The sequence below is a fragment of the Castor canadensis genome, chromosome 9 (genome assembly GCF_047511655.1).
Source record: "Castor canadensis chromosome 9, mCasCan1.hap1v2, whole genome shotgun sequence".
In the NCBI taxonomy this organism is placed as follows: domain Eukaryota; kingdom Metazoa; phylum Chordata; class Mammalia; order Rodentia; family Castoridae; genus Castor; species Castor canadensis.
This window is the reverse complement of record NC_133394.1, coordinates 76764678-76788098: the sequence shown is the minus strand read 5'-3', so window position 1 is coordinate 76788098 and position 23421 is coordinate 76764678. Positions and strand designations below refer to the sequence as shown.

Here is a 23421-nt window from a genome sequence, read left to right as displayed (position 1 = left end):
GAGCTGATGTCCCAGATTCTGTTCAGGCTGGCAGGTTGCTGTAAAAACAGGAAGAGCCAATGTCCCAGGGCAAAGATTGTCAGGTAGATAGCTAACCTTTTATTCTATTCAGCCTTCAACTAATTAGATGAGGGCTGTCTACATTACACAAAGCAAGCTGCTTTACTCATTCTATGGCTTTAAAAGTCACTCTCGCCCAGCAGGGCATGGTGGTGCATATTCATTATCTCAGCTACCTGGGAGGTAGAAACAGAAGGATCTCTAGTTTGAGGCCAGCCCAAAGTTAGCAGACCCCATGTCAAGTATAGAATGCGTGCCTAGCATGTGTGAGGTTCTGGCCTCAATCTTTAGTACTGGAGGAGTAAAAAAATTAATTTCATTCAAAAGCATTCACTGAAAAACCCAGAATTAATGTTGGACCAAATATCTGGGAACCCTGTGGCCCAGTCAAGTTTACATATAAAAATCCTAGCTACTCAGGAGGCAAACATCAGAAGGATCAAGGTTCAAATCCAGCCTGGGCAAGTAGTTCATGAGATCCTATCTTGAAAAATACCCTTCACAGAAAAGGGGTGGTGGTGTGGCTCAGGTGTAGGCCCTGAGTTCAAGCCCCAGTACCACAAAAAAAAAAAATTATTTTAGCCTTCATCTCTTATTCTTTAAATAATGTCACTTTCCTTGAGGTGCCATAAGTTTACATGAAATAACATTTAAAATGCTTCTACCATGGTGCCTGACACACTTCATACACGTTTCACTTTTGAAGTTGAACACATTCTTTTGGATGTTAAAATTTTCATCTTTTTTACTTTGGTCTTGAGGGTTTTCAAAGTTCACATCAACAGAATATTAAAGTTTCCTCTTGAGTTTGTGTAGAGCTGGTGATGGACTACTTGCTCAATCATACTTAAAAGCCAGTCTTAAGATGCACAGCAGGACATGGTGATGTGCACCTGTAGTTCCAGCTACTATGATGCTAAGGCTGGAGGATGCCCAGCAGCTCAGAACAGCCTGGGCAACAAAGAGAGATTCCATCTCCTAAAATAACAACAACTTTGTGTGCCACACATGGCAGTGCTGTTACGAGTCAGAATGAGATAGCTGAAAAATGTGTATCTAAAAGTCATTTATAGAGGACAAGCCTTTTTACCTTCCGGACGTGCAGATGACGATGGTTTGCGGGGCTTAGTGGATAGGAGAAACTTGGAGCAGCCTATGCCTCCTTTTATGCACTTTTGTAGCCAGGAAGGCTTTTCAGATAAGACTTCAAGCAGGTCAGAATGTAAGGAATCTGGCCTGGGTGGCTGGGCCGTCCGGTGATGACCCCATAGGCTGTATGCAAATCAAAGGTCCCTCAGCAGGCCATCCCACATCAAATAAAGGCCAATCGAATTCACAGAGTTTTCTCAGTGTAAAGGCATCACAAGAGGCTCCCAGGTCTAAAGCCTTCTGTTGGAAAGAAGGAAACTTAGCATACATTGCAAAGGACTGGAGATAGACGAAGATTGTCCCATGTTGCAGTTCCAATTGTCCTCCGGTCACCTGGGGTGGTCTAAAAACGACAAAACAGATGCACAGAACAAAGACAATGACTTGTGGCCACACAGAACTAGACCAGACAGACCAGGGGCGATGTCTCACCACCACCCAGGATTCAGGAAGTAATGCTGCGTCCAGCCTTCCCCTGAACCTCCCTCACCTCCGGAGGTTTTCCTTACCAGATGACTCTCCCTGTGAGGATTGATGCCTCCCGACTCCATTTGTTGCCCATGAGGTTAAGGAGGTATGTCCTGGGGCTGAGGAACGTCTCTCAGCGGCCACCCCCAAGGCCTCCACCCCATCGGGCTCCATGGAATACCAAGAGATCAAGTCTCTACCAGTGTCTCTGGGGGTTGTTAAAAGTATCTCACTGGGGCCTCCAAATGTTACCAGTCGAATGCGATAAGACCACCCAAGAAAGATTTTAAAGGAGAGTCTTTATTAGCCAGCTGGCAACTGCTCTGACCAACAGGTCACTGGTACTCAGAGCAGCCCTCTCTAACCTTTTGCAAGGTTTATAAGGCAAAAACTACATCCTGTCTGGCAATCTTTGCAAAGCAAGCTAGCCTAGGTACAGAAGCGAGACAATAGCTGCTATCTATAAACATGAGTGAACACAATCAACACAATCCACACAATCATTTGACCGTATCCTAGTTTGGTTCCTTCTGTTCTTCCAATTTTATGGGAACCAGACCCCCTCATGAACCTCCTTCAGCTTTGAAGCTAACATGGCACCTGCCTAATGGCTCCCCTCTGGCTGTCTTTTAACCATTTCAGTGCAAACATGAGCAGTGCAGAGCTGTGGGCCTACTGGATCCCAGACATTGATGGCTGGGAAGTTTTAGTGCAGAGGATAAGTGCCCACAGAAGGCTCACTCTGAAACCAGGGGACCTAAGACAACTGTACTCAACAGAACTGGAAGCCAGGAAATTCTCTTTTTTAACTTGAAAAATGTCATACTCTGGAGATACACACACACACACACACACACACACACACACACACACACACACGTACTACAGATCACAGGTAAGATACAGCTAAATCAGGAAAGCTTACAGGGAATCTTAACATGGGATTAAGCAAGTAGATCCAAACAACAGAACAGAGAGCTCAGAACCTGGCCTCAGAAGATCCATGAGTGACAAATGGACCTTTGGGGACATGGTACTTGGAAAAATAACTATATACATACAAACAAAAACCCAGTTTCAGTTGGATTAAACACCTAAATCTTAAGAACGAAATTTTAAATCCTTTGGACAAATAGGATAGTATCTTTATGACATTTCCTATACAAAACCCAGGAAGAACCATTAGGAAAGACTGGTAAAAGCACATGGAAAATAAAAACCTTTATTCAAGGAGATTCTATAATCAAACACAAAGACAAACCAGACTACAAAAGATGGCTGCAATATACATAACAGATCATTAGTATCCAAAACATGTAGTATCCACACACTGACAAGGAAAAAACAAAAATAGAAAAATGTTAAAAGATAAGGCACCAGAAATCAACACTGCCTTTCCTCATGTCCCAGTGGTTTCGTGACATAGCACTATTCAGGGTAGGAGAAGGCACGAAGGGCGTGAAGATGGGATCTGGGAGACCACAGGCCCACCCAGAGGCTGCCTAACAGATATATAAGATAGTATTTTGTAGTACTTTGTAAATATACATCTATATTAACAACATAAAAACACAAACAATGGGGCTGGGATGGGGCTCAGTGGTAGAGCAAGCAAAGGCCCTGGGCTCAATCCTCATAATGGGGGAGAAAAAGCCACAAACTACAATGTATACCACTTCTAAGGCAGTGGCTCTCAGAAGGAAGGAAGGGGATGAGATCAAAGAAGTAATAAAGTAAGCTTCCAATGTAGCTCACATCTACAGTTAAATACATAAATATATACAAATAGGTCTGAAAAACATAATTGAATACAAACCTTTATTAACTCTGCATAGTAAGACTACATTGGTGCTCTTTAAATCATTCCCCTGTCCTGTATGTTTGAAATATGTCAATAAAAACGTTTAAAATAATGAACCCAAAGAAATGAAAATAACATTTGTTTCTAGTAACAGTTTATTTTTACACATTTTAAAAACTGCGACTTTCAGAATACATAAGAAAAATACTTTTCTCATACAAAGTAAGCATCTTTGGTATAGAAATTATAACATATGTGTGATCTTAAATAAAAATATACATATATCAAGAACTATGAATTAACACACTAAACAAAACTATCCTTCTCCCATCCATTTGTCCCCAAACATAGACTCCATTGTGGAGCTTTTAGAATACAGTTCTTTACACAGAATGAAGTGGCTTCACACAAACCACCAAAAAGCAATATAACATACAGTACAGATAAAATAAAACATTGCCACTCAGGTCAAACAATATGAAAACACTGTATCACTTAACTTTGATGCATTAGAAAAGTAACTTCAGAATTGTTAGGTAAATAACTTGCAAACCTCCAAAAGTAACAGGACAAAGCATAATATGATAAGGCATTTTAAAGACAGCAATCACACACATAAAATACCAAATATAAGAAATATTGACTGCAAAAGCAATTAACCATACAAATAAGTTGGGGAGGAACAACGTGCATTCTTTCTAGACAGGTATTCATTTTCTGAAGTTAAAGGCTTTTTTTAAAAGGATTGTAGACAGTAAAAGATTTCTGGTTTAAAAAAAAAGCATCATACAATAAGAAAACATATTTTTTTAAAGCTACCATCAAAATTGAAATCCCCATGCTGGGTGTGATAGGACATACCTGTAATCCCAGCACTATGGAGTCTGGGGTAGAAGGACCTGGAGTTTGAGTTAGCTTGGGCTAATAGTGAGACCCTGTCTCAAAATGGGAAAAATATTCAAATCCCCACAAAAAAAGAGAGTGTTTTTCCTTCAAGTCAATGAAATTTAGATTCATACTTTTTTTTTGAGAATTACTGTCCTGATGCTAAAAAAATAGGAAGAAAATGGCTTTTAATTTTGTTTGTGAAGTCTTCAACAAACATTTTGTGAGTTCATGTGACATTTTTACAAGGTCCTGAGGATAAAGAAGTGAAACACGATCATTGGTGTCAGAGAAATTAGCATAAGACAGCTGGCTCTACCACTAGCAACCTCTGTCACCTCCTTTGGACCATAAATGAAGTTCACCTCACACTTCACCATTCTTGGCATCTTCTTACAAAACCATTTATCTGGTGGCACTATTTAAAAAAATCACCTACTGACAGAATTCAGTTCCATAAAGGATTTTACAAAAATTGAGAGGGCAGAAAATATTTCAGGATGAACAAATAACTGGTCAACATCAAAAACTTACATCAGTACTTCACAAAAGTCAAGGAACCTAAGAAACACTTCACCCTGAGTACACAGAACTACTGGAAGGAGATCATCTTGTATCTGCAGCACAGGTGTGTGGAAGTATGAATTATTACAGTCATTACTCCAATCAGTTGTCAGGTTTCAAAGAGTCATAGCCTTCTTTCAAGAGGTCCCTCCATGTTTTGAGGAAGCGTGCGTTTTCTGTACATTTGAGGGCAAGCTCTTCCACTTGAGCTGATACTGCAGATGTCGCCTCAAGAAGTTTGGTTAACGAAAATGCTGCCTGAAATTAAAAAAAAAAAAAAAAAGGCAAACAGATGGTTTCCTTTGTGGTGCTGGAGACTAAACCCTAGGAAGAGCTCTATCACTGAACTACACCCCAAGTCCCAGATGTTTATTTTGAAAATTCTCATCTCATTTGGTAGTCTAAAAATAGCTTAAAACTCTGAATCTGATGTCCAAAAGTTTTCCTTTAAAAATAATATATTTTCAAACTGAACACAGGCTCTTTCAGGGAACTTAAGAAACTCTGGAACCCAGTGTCTCCAGGATACTAAGCGCATGCTCTGCCAGTGAGCTACGCCCCCAGCCCCGACCCCGGAAACTCTTAATACTGTGTGAGCTTTGAGGGAGTATCTGCCAGAAAACTACTCCTTACGTACGAGACGTGACAAGTCAGTATTTCTGTTCAACTGAAAAACACACTGCAGTGTCATTTAGCTCAACAAGACGACATGGACCCCCTGACGCCAAGTTCCAGAAGTACCTAACGGTCTTCACCAGACACAGTTCTTACTGGTATTTGGGTAACCTGGGCATCGTTCCATTTTTAACTGAGAGCACTTGAGACCATAAAAATGTAACGATCGGAGAACTGACACTCTGAGTTCCGATAAATAACGCCAACAAAATCACGTTCGAATGCGGGAACTATGCCCCTCCGGATGGAGCGCTCACTCTAACAAGTGTCTTCTTCATCGGAGACCCTCGCTGACACGATCCTGCAGAACACATCACTATTCCGTTCTGCCTGCTCGCGTGCAGCCAGTCTTGCTCTGCCAACACAAAGGCGGATGAGCCTTTAGCAACCCCTGCGGCGCGATGGCTACCGGCGCTGGGTTCCAGGTCTGCATCTGCAGGGCGCGCGGCCCCGCGCCGGGACCGCAGGGGCGCGGCGGGCGGGCTCCGCACAGCGCGGGGCGCGGGGACACTGCGGGCGAGCGGGGGCGCTCAAGGCTGGGCCTCCCGCGGGACCCTCGCGGCGGCACCGCCCCACCTGCCCCGACCGAGCGGCCAGACACTCACGTCCCCGATCTGCAGCTCCACTTCCTCCAGCGGGTCCAGCGCTCCGCCGCGGCTCCAGCTCGGAACCGGCCGGCCCAAACTCGCGCCGGGGGAAGATGCTGAAGAGGCGCCTGAAGACGAGCGAGAGGCGGGAGGAGGCACAGGAGGCGAAGCCCGAAACGCCTCCGAGGCAGCCATGGGGAACGGCTGGGACAGCGGAATCGGACCCTACCGGCCGAACCGACACCGACCGTCTTTCAACTCCTCGCGCCCAAAGCCCAAAGGCTCCGCCTTCTCTCGCCCTTAGTCCTGCCTAGTCTCCTAGTGGATCCCTGACCAGGAACACAAAGACTTTTCATTTTTCGAGATAGCCAATCAGATGTCAATGAAGTCACATCAGGAGGTTCTGAGGACGCCAGAGCAGAACACTACAGCTCCCAAGATGCCGTGCGCTTCTCTCCGCCTCCTTTACACTTCACTACGCGTGCGCGCGCACGCGCGCGTGTGAACTTACGCGCCCCGCCCATGGCTACGCGGCTTCCTCATGTAGGAAATGCTGCTGCGGGGAGCCCTGGGACTTGGAGTCCCTGGTCTTTTTCCTGCACGTGACCCGGAAACCTCCGTCGCAAGTGTGGCGCCGGCGCAGAGCGAGAGGGAGGCGGGAACGCTGCGAAACCAGGGTGGTAGGCTGACAAGCGAACTTGAGTGAAGCAGTCGGCGATTCCCGGCAGGTGATGGCGCCCCCCGAGGCATAGAAGTCCAGCGCCCGCGGCGACCCGCAGACAGGCCTCCTTCCGAGTGTCAGACCCGCTGTCCGAGTTACCGCGAACATGTTGGTGGCGCTAGCCAAGCTGTCCTGCCCGGGTGAGAGGGGACTCGGGTGGGCACAAGTGTACAAGGTGGAGAAGTTAAGCACAACTCAGGTGGGGACTGGGCCACACCTGAGCACTGCAGGCACCTCTACCCGGTTCTGCTCTGTTTTCTCAGCCTAAACTAGGGCAAAGGTCATTGCCATTTGCGCTTGCGGTGGATCCTGGTATCCTCCCTTTGAAGTTGCCCCAACTGGAAGAGTTAACTGGGTTAAGGGTCGTGGGCAAAGGAAACTTGTCGACACGGCCCAGTTCTGGGAGCCCAGAATTTAGTCTTCTCAAATCCTGGTCCTAACCCTTATCCCAAGGCTCAGATGTTTTCTGTTGGAAGATGAAAAAAATAATATTTACATGTTGTTTTTCCTGGGTCCTGACCTGACTTTTGCAGCCCTCCTAGTCTGGTTTTCTGATCTGTCATGATTAACATTCGTGTGATGCCTATGTCGCCAGATTATATCTGGAGCTAGGAATTTTTTCTGCACTGTCCTAAATTAATTCTAGAGGCTTGTGTTTCAGGTGCTTTTTGAAGCAGTTGAATGGTTTTTTTCTTTTAAGTTTTACTTTAAAAAATGTTTTTATTTCAAACAAAAGTGTAGAGAATCTTGGATTCTGTCATAACTGGCTTATTTTTTTAAATCTTTACTGAAGTTTAGGTTATGGAATCCTTAAATAAGTATATAGTGCAAATTCAAGGATGTTCTTATATAAAGTTCATGAAAGTAGACTTTTAAATTTGGCCAACGTTTCTGTTACTCATATATCTGTTACACACCAAAACGTTCTGTTACTCATATATCTGTTACACACCAATGTATAGTATGCATCGTTTTGGAGGAGGCATCATTGTAGTCAGATGCTACTCTACAGCTTGCTTTAGATGCAGCCTTAAGCCCTTGTTTCTCTTTTCTTTGGATGCTAATTAACTGCTATTTTCCTAGTTTATTGCAAGCACTACTGGCAGCAAAGAGGTGAGCACAAATGTGCTCCATGTGGTTGAGAGGGCGGTAGTGTGAGTTCACTGGACTTTGTGATTTCGTTTCTCTACTGGGATTTAGCCACGGTCCCTTAACGTTCAAATCTGTAAAGTGAAGTACCAGATTTGTTTTCAGAAAAGGAATAAAGATTGTGACTTTCTTTTTTTTAATTCCCTGGAGGAAGTTCAAGACTTACAAATATTCTCAAGCAAAGAAGTAATCTTACAAGTAATAGAATTAAAATTTGTCACTAGTTTTCAAAAGTAAATGGTAACTTCTGTATACTAAACTACAATGTATCATGTAATAAGTATTCTTTTAGATGATCGTAACACCATATTTGAGCTCTGGAACTGTGTTGGTATCTGTATGTATTATCTTATGAACTTTTTTTTTTTTCAAGATTTAGGATAGTTGTTTAAGGCATTCCCACTACTGTACTTTTTAGTATTAGAAAATTAGTTTCCACTATTCCAGGAATGGGGATAGAGAGGATAAAGGAGAATGAAGGAGTGGGTGAATTCAACTATGATATATTGTAAAAATTAGGTAAATGTCACAGTGTACCCCCATACAACAATAATTTTTTAAAAAGAAAAAAATTAGTTTTCGACATTTTTTATAGATTATCAGAAATAGCTTTATAGTACTTAAAAGATTCGAGTTCAGCTACTCCCGTGTGTCCATTATAATTTTTAATTACTGATTGTCAGATGCCATGTTTTTCCTTTACTTTTTTTTTTTGGCAGTACCAGTGTTTGAAATCAGGGCCTCCCACTGGCTAGGTAGGTGTCAGGTGCTCTACCACTTGAACTATACCTCCAGACCAGTTTTTACTTTTTAGAAACTAATTTATTACAAAGAAAAATCATCCAAATGTTAATCATATGATTGAGTGTTAAAAGAATAAAAAGTAGTCTACGACAGGCTGGTTTTTGTTAAAACACGTTTCTTCACTTAGTTGGAAAAAGAACTTAATCTTACCACAGCCTCAGGTTCCATAACTTCAGAGAGAACTTCAAATCAGTAGTCTCAGCGATTGGCAGAATGTCTGAGATTCAAACCAAGTTTGGCTAGGGAATAGCTGAATTTCCATTTGTCTGCAATAAATGGGGCTTACAGCTACTTCATGTATCGCAGAAAGTTATGAAGGATAAGATATAGTATTAAAATAGAAAATTCATTCAGTATGCCTATGAAAGAATAACTTACACAATCCAATATGTGTAATTCTTCATCTTTACTATTTACTTTTTACAGTTCATTTTTAGAAGTTTGTTCATTTGTCATTTGCAGATAGATACTTCATAATAAGAGACAGCTTGAAAGTTAGAAAAGGCCTCATTGTTATTATGCCAAAAATTAAACAGAAATTTTCAGTTTAAATTGCTACTAAGACCCTTGTCCAGTTAATAAACATGTTGTAACAGGCATACTTAATATAAGATCATTACAGTGTTTTCAAGACGAAAATTGACTGCAAACTTTATAGCTGATGGGTTAGGGGGAGTTAACTAATTTGCTTAGAATTTCATTGTTATTAATGATTTCACACACCAAGTAAACTACTTTTGTCTTTTTTGGGACTGGCTTCTTTCGTTATAGCAATAAACTATCAGTAATTTCTTTTTACTGCTGAATGTATTCTGTTGTATGGATGTATGACTATTCACTGATTTACATTTGAGTTGCTTCCATTTTATGACTGTTAATAGTAATTCAGTGATATATATTACTATACAAATTTTTGTGTGGACATATGTTTTCATTTATCTTTAAAACTCTGTTTGACCTTTTAAGAAACTGCAAACTTTTCCCAAAAAGGCTGTACCATATTATGTTCCCTGGAGTAGTGAATGAGGGTCCCAATTTTCCACATCCATGCAAACACTTCTCATAATCTTTTTTCTTGATTATAGCCATCCTAGTGGATGTAAAGTAGTATCTTGTGGTTTTGATCTGTATTTCATATAGCTCATAATGTTGAGAATTTTTCATGTGCTTCTTTGGAAAAATGTCTATTCAGATCCTTTGCCCACTTTTTAATTGGATTGTCTTTTTATTAGATATACAATTTCTTTATATAGAAGCACAAAGTGTTTTCATTTTAATGAAGTGCAGTTTAACTATTTTGTTGCTTGTGATCTTGGTTGTCATATCAAAGAAACTATTGCTTAACCCAAGATCACAAAGATTTATATCCACAGATTTTTCTAAGAGTTTTATAGTTTCAATTCTTATATTTTAATCTTGGATCTCTTTTTTGAGTTAATTTTTATATCCCCATAATCTTTTTTTTAACTTTTTATTTTGAAATAATTGTAGACTTTCAGGAAAGTTGGAGTTCCCATATATCCTTTCCCAAGCTTAACATCTTACATAGACATAATATAATTATCAAAACTAATAAGTCAACATTGGTGAAATGCTGATAGTTACACTGTAGGCTGTTCAGATGCCTTTTTCTACTCTAGGATCCAGTCCAGGAGACCACACTGCTTTCACTTGGCATGTCTCCTTAGTCTATTTCAATTCGATAGTTCCTCTCTTTTCTTGTCTTCATGACCTTGACACTTTTTATGTGTACTTGCCAGGCATTTTGTAGAATGACTCTCCAGCTAAGTTTGTCTGATGATTTCTCTTGATTAGATTGAGGTTTAAAGATTTTTGAGTATGTATCCTATAGAGGTGAAAAACCCTTTTCAGGAAGTATGTGATATCAGTATGCCTTGCCCATGACATTTAACATTGATCACAGGCTGTGGGTGTGGCTCAAGTGGTAGAGTATTGCCCAGCAAACTCAAGGCCCTGAGTTTAAACCCCAGTACCACCAAAAATTAAGTTGAGCCAGGCACCAGTGGCTCACACCTGTATCCTAGCTACTCAGCCTGGTGAAGTGGCTCAAGATAAAGGCCCTGAGTTAAGCCCAATACCCCAAAAAGAAAAAAATTGATTGCTGGGTTAAAATGTTGTCTGCCATATTTCTCTACCGTGCAGTTAATATTTTTTTCTCGTTTAACACTTGTTTGAAACTAGTTATTAAGTCCAGTCCACACTCAAAGAAAGAAAAATCAAAGATTTTTTATTATCTTTTATTACTGTGACTTTCTCTGTTAAAATCTTTGATCAAACAGAATTGATTTTGACATAAGGAACAGGGTATACTTTTTTCCAAATGGCTTTCTAGCTGTTTTTGCACCATTAAATGAGTAATCATCTTTTCTCCTTGATTTAAAATGACCTATTTTATCATATTCTATTTCTGAGTTGTTTTTATTTGTTCATTTTATTATTCCATACTTTCTCTCATCTGTTAGTTTAAAAACAGTTAAAATTTGGAAACTTTGCTTTACAAGAAAAAGCTAACTTAATTGTCCATCTAAGAGTACAGTCTGTTTCCATTTGGATCACTCATTGGGCACAACCATTCAGCTTATATATTTTTCAGAGTACTCCTAAGGAAAACTAATTTTTAAAAAGAATTAATATTCATAATTTTTATACAGCATATCAGTGTTTTCATGCCTTAAAAATTAAGAAGAATTGTCTACCTCTGTGTGCTACAAGATGGTCTTCAACTTCTGTTGTACCTCAAATTACTACCCACTACACTGTTTGTCCTCGAGATAAGGACAAGCGATGGGAAGGTAAGTAGTACCTTTGTTGGGACTTTTCTAGGCACTTTGAATCATTTTGTGGAGGAAAATACTTTATTTTTCATGACAGTTTTAAAGCACTAATAGTATTTTGTGGCCTCTTCCCAAATATATTATGTATTACCATTTAGATAAGTAAATATTCACTAAATTTATAATAATGAGTTTCTAAGTCAAAATAAGATATACACTAAAACAGAACCTAAAGAGATCAGACTAATGCAATAATATAATATAATAGCTATTATGCAAAACACAGGGGAACTTCTATAAAACTCTAAAGCGTAGTGGTCACTCTAAAATAATAAACATAGAAAAGCATTCAAACCTGCAGGTGATTTGCCATGTGGTTTGGGGGTTCTATTCATCTCATAATTATTTATTTTTCACACTTTTCCCTGTCAGGAGTGAATATGGAGAGATTTGCAGAGGAAGCGGATGTGGTGATAGTTGGGGCCGGCCCTGCAGGGCTCTCAGCGGCTATTCGACTAAAGCAGTTGGCTGCTGAACATGACAAGGACATCCGTGTGTGTCTGGTGGAGAAAGCTGCTCAAATAGGAGCTCATACGCTCTCAGGGGCTTGCCTTGATCCAGGTGCTTTTAAAGAGCTTTTCCCAGACTGGAAGGAGAAAGGGGTATGAAAACTTTCTTCTACAAAGTTAATCTTTACTGTATCTCTGTTTCCAAAATTCTGGAATACAGGAAACCCTTTGCATGTAATTATATCTCTTAGTGGGTGGTTGTGTGTACGTGCGTGTTTTAAAAAGAACAAAAAAAATGACTCAGAATGGTAATAAGATATTAATTCACTTTTATATAATGCTTACCACGTGTTGCAGTAGAGGACTGGATTTATGAGAAAACCTCTGAATATTTGTGCCTAATGAAGTACAGCACTTTTATTTTTAAAGATATTTTTAGATGCTGTATCATATTTCTTAATAAAGTGTTATGTGAAATTTTCTCAAACATTGTAGTATCTAAAGCTAAGAAAAGGATAATTTTCTAAAGAAGTGAGTTAGTAATGTTGTCACAAGTGCTTATGATTCTTTCGAGTACAGAGAGACAGTATTGAGGAGACTTTTTTTCCAGACAGCAGGCTCTTATTCAGACACATTCACATGGCACTTTCCTATGGATCCTAAGGCCTGTCTCTGCTACCCAAGCCAGCCAGTTTACTCAGACCTTTCTCCAAGTCTCTCTAACCCTGCAAAGCTTTCTCAGCTGATGAGGGGGGCGTAGCTGTGCCCCAGGGGATCCTCACAGCTGCTTTCAGTGCAGGTCCAGTTTTGCGGTTCGCTGGCGACACCAAGTGGTCATCGGGAGAAGGGGCACACTCACAAGCAGCGGCTGCCTCTACATCCAAGTCTTTGGACTGACTCTGATGGCTGATGGCGCGGTCTCCAGCAGGTGGGGAGGCGAGCCAGGTTTTTGGGTTCCGGCCTGAGTTTATATACCTGGTGGTGACCTCACCACCCCTGTTATTGTCACTGCCACCTTAGGTTTAGTTTGTTTGCCCATCACCATCGCCTTAGGTTTGGCTTATTAGCATATCAGCCTATCATTCTCTGGCTGGTTTCTAAGTCCTAGAACACACTAACTGATAATTCTTATTTCAACAATTTTTCATACTTTAACACAATACAATCCATCAATACAACAGCAATCTTATGTGTTCGCCACAGTCCACCCCCTCCGAGTCCTTGAGGTCCTAGTCTTCAGTGTAGGGTCTTGGGGACAAGTTCCATAGTAAACTGGAAGAGTTGATTAGCATCACAAATGGGAACAATTCCCCTTTTGTGTCCATGTGAAAGCTGCAATAAAAGGCATTTTCCCAACCAATGGGATGCCAGTGTCCTGTATAGCATGCTGCATAGCATTCATTCATCCAGTAGTGACACATGCCCAGTCTGTCATACATGTGGAAATGGACTAGTGTTATCACCGGGCAGAAGTGGGAAACAACGAAGAAGGTGAAAAATCCTGTAGTTGGTGGATGTGAGTGAATTGCCTCTGTAGCCCATTGTTGTAAGTATGTCCATGCAGTCCATTGTGTTGATGGGGGAATGGTATAAATGCTACATCCCATCTGTAAGCTGGTGCTGTGTCTTTTGCCAAGTTGGACCAACATCCAGGTTTCCACTGTAGTAGTATGTCATCCTCAAAGTCCACAGCCTTCAGTTGATTGTCAATGATTCTTGCACTGTTGCCTGCTCCTACATCTGATCAGGGTTGTGGAGGTCCAGCGTTGAGTCTGAGGATTGCCTTGTGTCCGTCGATGAAGGTTCCCAGTGCTGAGTAGCATAGGGTACCTGCATTGGAAATGATGACACACATTGAAGATAAATTAAAGGTGGGTCCTAGTTCCACTGGATCAATGCGCCGTCCATCTAGATCACATATGATGGGTGGCCGGAGAGGGTTTCTTCTGGTTCTTGAGACATTGAAGGTTGTTAGTTTTCCAGAAGGAGTTGATGGTGTCTCTTGTGTGATTATTTGCTGTGTATCTACAGGAGTGTGGGGCGTGGGCTTGACTATTTGTGTTTGTTTTGGTGTGTGGAGGATTACATAAGTAGTGAATGGAATATACTGTAAGCATGATGGTAAAAAGTGTGATGGGCCTGTGTGTCTTGCGGTATATGAGCCTACCAAATATCCCCATGTTAATCCCACTAGATAGAAGAATAGAGTAAAGAAGAATTCATTCAGCATTACTTATCAGAGCTTATAAAATCTATATCTGTCAATAGTAAAAGGCCTTAGGAATAAGAATAGGGGGAGTGTGTATGTGATAGAAAATGTTATGCCTAAGACTATAAGAGTTATTTCTGGCTTAAGTATTGAGTGTATTGATTACTGGGCGCCTATGGCATTGTCCTGCTGGATGTTCAGTCGTGCAATATGAACAAAACATCCATCCTATATTTCTTTTGTAAAGGGTTTTTAACTGTATGGTTCTGTTATTCCTATACGTGTCAAAGTATTCTTTCCAATTAAGGAATGCAAGGTATTGTTTGAGTGCATGTATCAAGATTGGTTTAAAAATTGCACGGATAATTCCTCCAAAGATGGTTGGATGACTGTGGGGTTATTCATGGTTGGTTGGCTCGACAGAATAATGCTTGGATTCTCTTAATTGTAAGAGTGTTTCAGGTTGATTATGGAGAGTATAGCTCCAAACTGAAGGATATGTGTACACTCGTGAGAGGTGCAAACTTATCCAGTATATAAGGAGGGTGCCTACCACTTGGTAGCAGCATCTGCACCCATAAGTGTTGTGAGGGTTTAGATCATGTTTTAAGATGTGTTTTAGGAATTCTCTGTATGTGTCTTGCCTTTGCCCTCCGTTATATATTACAAATCTAGCCTTGCAAAATCTACAGTCATCATTAGTATATAATCTTAACATCCTGTTAATAACCAGATAAGCACCAGTATGCATTGTATATGTGTGATAGAGGTGGTTCCAAGTTATTTCTTTAAAATAATATCCTCCAAGGGTCTGGGGGTTCCATTTCCTCCCATTATTCATATATTTATAATCAAGGGCATGGAAACTATGCATTGTTGTGGGCAATTAGTTTCCAAATTGCCAAATCAGCACTTTTCTTTTGAGAATGCCTGCAATATAGGGAAAGTAGTTTTATTGCTATAACCAATATGAGTACGAGCACTGCATAGTGCCATAAATCTCTTAGTCACCTGAAGGGGTTCCAAGAGGTGATGTAAGAAATGTCAAATTTCACAAGTCTTGTTAACACATCTGCTAAGCAGTGAGAGGGTGTATATTTATGGTGGGCTAATGCCATTGTATCTGTCTCAGCCAAGTACATTGCCTTCTTTATTTCTACCAATTGTTTGTCCATGTGCTCAAATTCCATATGGACTGCATCATTCGTGTTTGCAAATTGTTTTGCATTTCTATATATGAAGTCCTTCATAATATCTAATTGTCTATTGGCTTTCTTTGCCATTGCTTCTTCTCTTGCTAAAGTATCTGGAGCTGCTGCTTGTGAAAATGAGAAATAATGTTGTGTAGACACTATTTTCCTATCCCAAACCTGTCTCGAATATGTAGTACTGTTGAAAATTGGATTTGTCTGATGTCTGAAGGTGACATTGATTTTGTATGCATTTTCTAGGATAATGCATCCTTCTTGTCTTTCTTGGGTTCTGCCAACGAAGGTATCATGGGTTTTGTCCTGAGCCTCAGTATCAATCATTGACATATTTCTGTACCAATACTGTATGGTGTGATTATCACCCAAGCATACTAAAAATATATTGTTCCCTAGAGAAGTGGCTGTATCTGTAAGGAGTGTTATTACTAAGTTTAATTCATGTATTGTATGCAACATGGGTTCTGGTATAATATATATGTTTTGTGTGATAGGTATTGCCCTGTCTCTTGGATAAAAGTATGTAGTATTCATTGATTTATTGTCCACTACTAAAAGTGTGGATCGTGATATTGAAAATTTATCTCCTAACTTTCTTGGGCCTGTCGTTGTGTAGTGGACTGAGACTGCATTGTCTAAGAAAATTTGTAAGAGATGTAGTTCGCAATATCCATCTACACAACTTGAATGGTATCTGTCATCTAATATAGTTTTAAAATGCATTGTTTCCCTTCCTTGACCTGTTTGGAACAATATCCTAATTTCATCCATCATGGCATCCAAGGATTGTTGGGCCTTAAGGCATTCTATTACATGTTCCTGCAGAATTCATTGTTCTTTAAGCCACTGAAATCTTCCTGCTGCCAACTTGTCAGATTGAAGCTGAGCGTTCTTGATGGACTCTATTTCTAGTTGTAAGTGATGTACTATTTGTGTTAATTGACTCAGACCTCTTGACTAGGCCTCTATTGCCTCAGCCTGGTGTTTTGTAACTTGTTTTAGGTCATCCAGGGCTATGAAAAGTGGTGCTGTTTAGGTTGTTGTTACCGCAGTTGCTACCACAGCTGCGATGACACCTTCCATAAAGAACTGTAAGGGCTTCCTTTTCGGTGGACTTATGCCATATGAAAAGGTAGGTAGCTTTAACCCTTTACACTTCATTTCCTTAGGCACGATATTATTGAGATTTAGTGTGAGTGTAAGCTCTCTTATCCTGGGGTTAGGCAATATTCTTAAAGAAGTGTAAGTCAATGGTAAAATTATCGGGGGTTCTCTCCAAATGATGTGCCTATGTGTATCAAAAATATTTTCTGATATCATTGGTGCAAAGAGAACCTCCGGTTTATAATGTATGGAGTAAAATTTAAGTGTCTCATTCCAGCCTCCTCTATATAATACACATGGTGTGTCTGAGAAGTCTTTTATCCAACATTTTTAAATGAAGCTTCTAAATGGTATGTTGTGTTCATCATATCCAGCCATAGAAACTGGTATTTCTTCTGTTGGCATTGCACTGGATGTATCATTTCTCCATCTGGGTTTGTGGGCTGCAAAGTCCCCTGTGTGCCTTCTTCCTTTCCATGGTAATAGGAAGGAGAACGCATATGGGACACCAAAATGGTGTATTTTAGTTAGTTCCTGCATGTGCGTCCCTGCATTGGACCACCACCATAATGTATGGTTGTTGGCTTATGCTGTTTTATATATAGGTTTAACATAAAATAAAGGTGTTGTGTAAGTAAATTTCTTCACTAGATTAGAGGTTATCAAGCCATCTAAGGTGTAGTTAAGTGCCATATAACTACTGATCTCATAGTATGTAATGTTTGTCCAATTTGTCATAGCCCTGATTGGCCCTGGTAACCATTTATAATTTAACTTTTGAGCATTAAGCGTAACAGTTTTAGTAGCCGGTGTTACTAAGTGTAGTGGGATAGGTTGTTCAGCTATATTAGATAGGCATGGTAGGACTTGTCTAGGTATATACTGAGCTTCATGTATATATGTTGGAATATCACAATCTAAATTGCTTGGGATTGTGCCTATTCTATGTGTATTTGAAAACTGTGTGTGATTCATTAAGGCATATACTGTTAAATTCATTTTTCCTGCAAAGTGAGAGAACACCATTCTGGGTGCAGTACCGGTATGTGTGGGTTGCCCTGTGTGATTAAAGAAGGCAGCATGGAAAGTCTTATTCAGAAAAATGGGTAATAAAAAATTGAAACTGGCCACACTTTCAGTAATACTACCATCTTCTGTTCTGATATAAAACTTATAGGCTGTTTTGATGCTAAAGTCTATTTCAGCTAATGGAGAATATCTCTAATGCCAGAGATATTGTGAGGTTTTTTACATTTGCATTTGCATCAGAATCAGTGGTAGAATTCAATTTTACCTGGTGGAGTGCAGTATCATTGGAAAGATCTTGGTATGAGAATTTTTGTGCACACAGGAATGACATTATGGCTACTCCTGTGGTATCGTTACTCAGTTTTGGACGAACACTCTGTAGAGGCGCATTATGTTTGGGTACCTCTTCTGGCCTTGGTAAATCCACAGTAGTGTTTACCAATGTAAGAAATCCCAAGACACAATGATAGTGGTCTTGTAATACCAATTCCTGCTTAGTGTAATCTTTAATTCCTTCCTGTTGGTGTAGTCTGTCTCTGTAATTGGTCAGTATTTGATCTGCAAAAGAAGGGTCTCTTGGTGGAAATGGTTGTGGCAGTAATTCATTAAAATTATTGGGACTCTCCAGTGGTGTACACCCAATGGGAGTATGTCCATCCATGCTGGAATATGTGGGAAGGACAGGTTAGTCACCTTGGGTGCACTAACATAAGAACTGCCATGGTAATAGTGTAAGGCTCCATAGATGGTAAATTTGGAAAGTTAGCAACACACACTACTATCCTGGTATCATTTTCCTGCATGAACTGTAGGATACTCTTATTCATAGCTGCTTCTGGGCATATATCCCCATATGGTTCATTGGGATAGTCTAGATACAAAGTGTTTCTGCCTTCTGGGGGAGCAAAATTTGGTATAGGTTTTCTAAGTATATCCTGTGGTAATACTGTGGGAGAACTTGGGATACTTAAAGTATTGCTTTCTTCCTCCTCTCCATCATCCTTATTCTCTCTATCCTCATACTCATCCTCAATTCCAAATTCTTGTTTGATTAATGGGAAAAGAAGATTTGAAGGAATGATGTCTGTATAGCATCATCACAAGTGTAGACAGGTTCTTCCTCTAGGGTAATGTCAGTGTAAGAACTGGGTCCCTTGGTGTTATTGAATATATGATAAGTTGGAGATTTCCACATCATGGTGTTAAGTTTAATGTCTGCTACATACATAGCGTAAATGGCTGCTTCAGTAGTGGCATTCCTCCATAAAACACTTTCAAAACATGCTGCAGGACTTGATTTAACATGACTGGATGATGGAAATAGCTTTCTGCCCATAAAGTGGAAATGGAACAAATCCCTGATTTCAAAGTAGTCATTGCAGTAAGATGGAGCCACCCACTTTCCTCTGGCATAGCAATGTGTATATAGAGCCCAATACAAAGCCCTATACTTTAAAAATGGCTGTATGTCTAAGTATTTCCATAGGACCAAGAAAATTGAGGAGTTAAGTGTAGGGTTAGGTTTGTGTGTAGGTAGAGTTTTGTTATGAAAGTATTTAGTGGGTTTAATGATGGTGGTAGATCTAGCATCACTGGAGCCAGTGATCCAGGATACACAAAGTATGGTTAGTAAATTTCTTGCACATGAGGTTAGTACCATTGGTAGTATTGCTGTTGTCATCTCCCTGGCATCTCCTTTTATGGCAGAGGGTATAATGGCCGACTACTGTGATTCCTACCCAAACTAGAATAACTATAGTAATGAGCAAAATAATGCAGCAGTAAGTACTATGTATGTAATTCAGGCAGCGCGATGCTAAAGATGACATCATGACGCCAGCTTGTCTATTTTAGTGATTTTGAGGTCACCCTTTTTCCCTGTAGTCCACACAGTGTTGGGCGCTCCTGAGCGCACAATCTCCTGTGGAGAGAGATTATTATTGTGATCTTTCAAAGTAACTTTGTGTGGTAGGAGTACCTTGTTACCCTGGGTTACCACCCCCAGATTAAAAAATGGTCTGGGGAAGGCACTTTCAAAGGGCGAGGGTCTGCCAAGCCTTAACCTAGAGTTGACCTTGTAACAGGCTATCTCTAAAGCTCTACTCAGTAACAGATCCTTCAAATACTGTAGTTTCAGTTTCAATAATCCATTATGTCTTTCTATGTTACCTGCTGCCTGTGGGTTGTATGCTAGGTGGTAATTCCACATAACATCCATCTCCTGGGCCCATTTCTTGACTATTTGACTAGTAAAATGTGTGCCTTGATCTGACTCAATAATGGCCAGGGGGCCCACATCTGGCCCACCAACACCATAGTGTGTATATGGTGGCCATAGCGTCAGGTCTCTTATGTGCTTTTGGCAGCATTATGCCAGAATGTACATCTACCATTGCGCATGCATAACCTCCCTTATATGTTTGTGATGGTCCTATGAAATCTATCTGTATTATAGCATTAAAGCAGTTAGGTTTATACAATTCTGGTGGGGCTCTATATCTAAATCTTTGGACTGTCATTGGGCAGTCTGGGCAGTTTTCCACTGCCTGTTTACATTTTGTCCAAGACAGGTCAGTGTTCCTTAATTGTCCCAAGTAAATAATGCATGTATGCCACAATGGCCTAATGCTTTATGGAGGCCTCTTAGTTCTTGTATTGATGGGGTACATATCTTGAGTTTTTGTTGTTTTATTTGTTCATTTTGTTCAGTCTTATGATTCCTAAGTGTATTTGTTTTAGTCCATTTAGGTTTATCTTGTATTACCCTACTCCTAGGTCCTCTTTTAAGAGTCATTTTCAGTCCTTCTTGTTTATGCACATGCCATGGATCTGCCTGGTTATCTTTCCTATATAAGGTCACAGAATGGTCTGTGGACTCTTTCACCTGCCAAGGTGTATTTCTGGTAATCATTAGAGCTGCTAACTTATCTGCCTTTTCGTTATGCTGAGATGTTGGATCGCCTTTCCCTGTTGCGCATCCACGTGTGTCATGTAGATGCTAATAGACTGGAAGAGTTTGTCCATTTTTATCCAATCTTCCCTAGACCATATGGCTTGCCATTTATCTGCCAGTTGGTATGTTCCCATTTTCCTGACCATACTGCAATGCCATTGTACATGCACCACGAGTCTGAATATATCCTAACAATTTTCTATCCTTCTTTGTGAGATTGTTCAGTTGCTAATCTGGCTGCGTGGACCTCTGCATGTTGCGCTGATCTACCCGTGCCTTGGTCTGTGAGGATTTGCCCATCCATGGGTCTCCAGGCTGCAGATTTCCAATGCAGCTTGCCACTCCGCAACATGGATCATCATCAGTGAACCAGGTGTTTGTGAGTTGTCCCATCTCTCTGTCCCCCAACAGCCAATATTCTTGGCCTGTGTGATTTTTGGCATGGTTATGGGGTACAGTACCATTGGGGCTGAGGCAATCTCCTCCACCCAGAGTGGAGTCTTCCCCTTTGCCATGATCTTATGATTACTGAGGAACTCAGAGAAGAACCACTTCCATTGCAACACCTTGGGTTCAGAAGGGGTTCCTGCTAGGGCTTCCCCTTTCATGTTGATCCAGTCCAATATTGGCACTGGGCTACGGATTACTAGTCATTGATCCATCAGGACCAGGCACACCATTTTCACTGCCTCCATGAGCATCCACATGAGCCTCTCAAAAATTGTATATTTGGATTCCACATATGGTACTCTTTTACAATAAAATGATATGGGTACTGTGTGTGCACCTCGTTTACACATTACGCTCCAGTTTCCATATCCTGCTTGATAGGAAATATTCAGAATCACGGTGTCAGTGATACATAGTGGCTATGAGTTGTTATCAACTCTTTAACTGCCTTAAAGGCATGTTCTTGTTGTGGGCCCCATTCAAAATCAGAGGCCTTCTTAATAACCTGATACAAGGCTTATAATAGGATCTGTAAATATGGCATATGATTTCTCCAATATCCAAACAATCTGATAGTTTGTTGCGCTTCCATTTTATTAGTTGGCGCTTTTAAATTGGCAGTTTTATCTAGGACTGGGTCAGGGACCTTTGGTCCTGTTACCGTCCATATCACTCCTAAGAACTTAACAGAGTCTTGTGGGTTTTGTATTTTATTTGGGTTTATCGTCCATCCATCTTTCCTTAATATCACCACTGTCTCCTCTAGTAATTTTGATACCTTTTCTTTGCTCTTTCCAGCTATAATTATGTCATCTACATATGACAGTACTAAGCATTCATCTGGGATTTTTAATTTGTCTTGACCACTGTAATGTCACATGCGCTATTATGGGGCTGTTCTTATATCCCTGTGGTAATCTTTTAAATTGATATTGTTTGTTATTCCAGGTAAAGGTGGTCATCTCTCTAGATTCAGGATGCAACAGTAGGGCAAAGAACATAACAGATAAGTCCACCAATGCAAACCATGTGTATGCTCCCTTTTGTATTCTATAAAATAAGTCTTGTGCATCTGGTAAATTACCAGGCATTGCAGGTGAAAGCTCATGAATTTTCCTAAAGTCCACAGTGAATCTATAGGTGCCATTTGGTTTCTTAACCAGCCAGACTGGGCTGCTAAAATTAAAAGACTGTGTCCTTTCAATGCTGCCTTTGTCTATCAGGGTATTTATGCATGCTGTCACTTCATCATGTCCTCCCTTAAACAGATATTGTTTAATAAAGGAAGGTTGTATCTCCAGCAGTAGTATTAGTTCTATCTTTACCTCTGCCAGATTTACTTGTAACATTTTATTTTTCTTTAAAGGTAGCCATGTACCAAATATTTGTGGAATAATATCCATTCCTAGTAAGTCTGTTGATGCAGACATAAAAACTGCATTTATCTCTATAGGCTCTCTATCATACACTAATATTCTTATTGGGCATCTATAAGCAATATTTACAGCATTTACTCCCTGTATCTGTATAGGATCCTGTTGTTTGACACAAGGCACTGATGTAATAATTGTGACTTCACTTCCTGTATCAATTAAAAATGTTAGGAAGTGGGTCTGTCCATTGACAAGTACTGGTAGTTGGATGTAGGGCGTGACGTCTGTGGTCTGTGGACTGGCTGGCCCCATAACCTTGGTCTCCATGAGCGTGTTTCTGGCCTTGGTCCTCTGCTCATGTTTGGGTCCCCAAAAGGTCTGATATTCCTCATCATTTGTCCCCATCTGTTCCATCCTGGCCTTCTTTGTTGTATTTGACCCCCGTAGGGGCTTCACCCATTTTTTGGAAACGGGGATCCATATGTACCCTGTGGTTGGAGTCTGGTTGGGAAATTCTGTCTCTGCCTGCAGCATCATTCCCTTCCAAGCCTACCACACCTGAAGCATGTTGGTACTTCAGTTATAAAGGTGGTAAGCTGTTTTGGTGGCCACTTAGTTTCTCTTTTCTTCTCTACCGAGCAGGACAGTAGCTTACATTTTTCTAAGTTTCCCACTTCATTAATAAAGTCTGTGATGTCCTGTAAAGTTTCTGCCTATGCTAGGGCTGTTGTTAAGTCATTTTTAAATGTGTTGGAGCTCCATTTATAATTATCTTTTTCATGTCTCTCGAGACTGGTACCCCAATGATGTCCTAGTTTTGGGGTGGTAAACTTTATATAAAATTCCTACCTTCCTTACCAGTTTTATGGCCTCATCTAAACTCCTCCACTGAACTGCCTCTGCCTCTATTGAGGACAGATCCATGTCT

The 23421-nt window shown here is 40.5% G+C and overlaps 2 protein-coding genes across 4 annotated transcripts in view; one reads left to right on the top strand and one right to left on the bottom strand.

Moving 5' to 3' along the window:
• Window positions 1-3615: 3615 nt before the first annotated feature.
• On the bottom strand, window positions 3616-6634 carry C9H4orf46 (chromosome 9 C4orf46 homolog). Of its 2 annotated transcripts, none has more exons than XM_020173667.2 (2): window positions 6208-6634; window positions 3616-5185 (listed from the first exon to the last, which is right to left on the bottom strand). In XM_020173667.2, exons 1-2 carry the CDS (start codon window positions 6382-6384, stop codon window positions 5030-5032), a joined length of 333 nt encoding a protein of 110 aa, XP_020029256.1. In that variant the 5' UTR covers window positions 6385-6634; the 3' UTR covers window positions 3616-5029. The 2 variants fall into 2 exon arrangements, 1 of the variants encoding a protein (XP_020029256.1); XR_012435733.1 differs by having other exon boundaries at window positions 5044-5957; window positions 6208-6346.
• A 162-nt stretch (window positions 6635-6796) lies between these two features.
• The window catches only part of Etfdh (electron transfer flavoprotein dehydrogenase), a 40758-nt gene continuing 24133 nt past the window's right edge, over window positions 6797-23421 (top strand). Inside the window, exons 1-3 of one of the 2 annotated variants that reach the window (XM_020173669.2) lie at window positions 6797-7050; window positions 11536-11676; window positions 12091-12320. In XM_020173669.2, the coding sequence (XP_020029258.1) occupies window positions 7017-7050; window positions 11536-11676; window positions 12091-12320 (405 nt within the window). In that variant the 5' untranslated portion in view covers window positions 6797-7016. Of the gene's footprint in view, window positions 7051-11535; window positions 11677-12090; window positions 12321-12378; window positions 21044-23421 lie in introns of those variants that run through there. The other variant, XM_074041738.1, reaches the window with a different exon arrangement.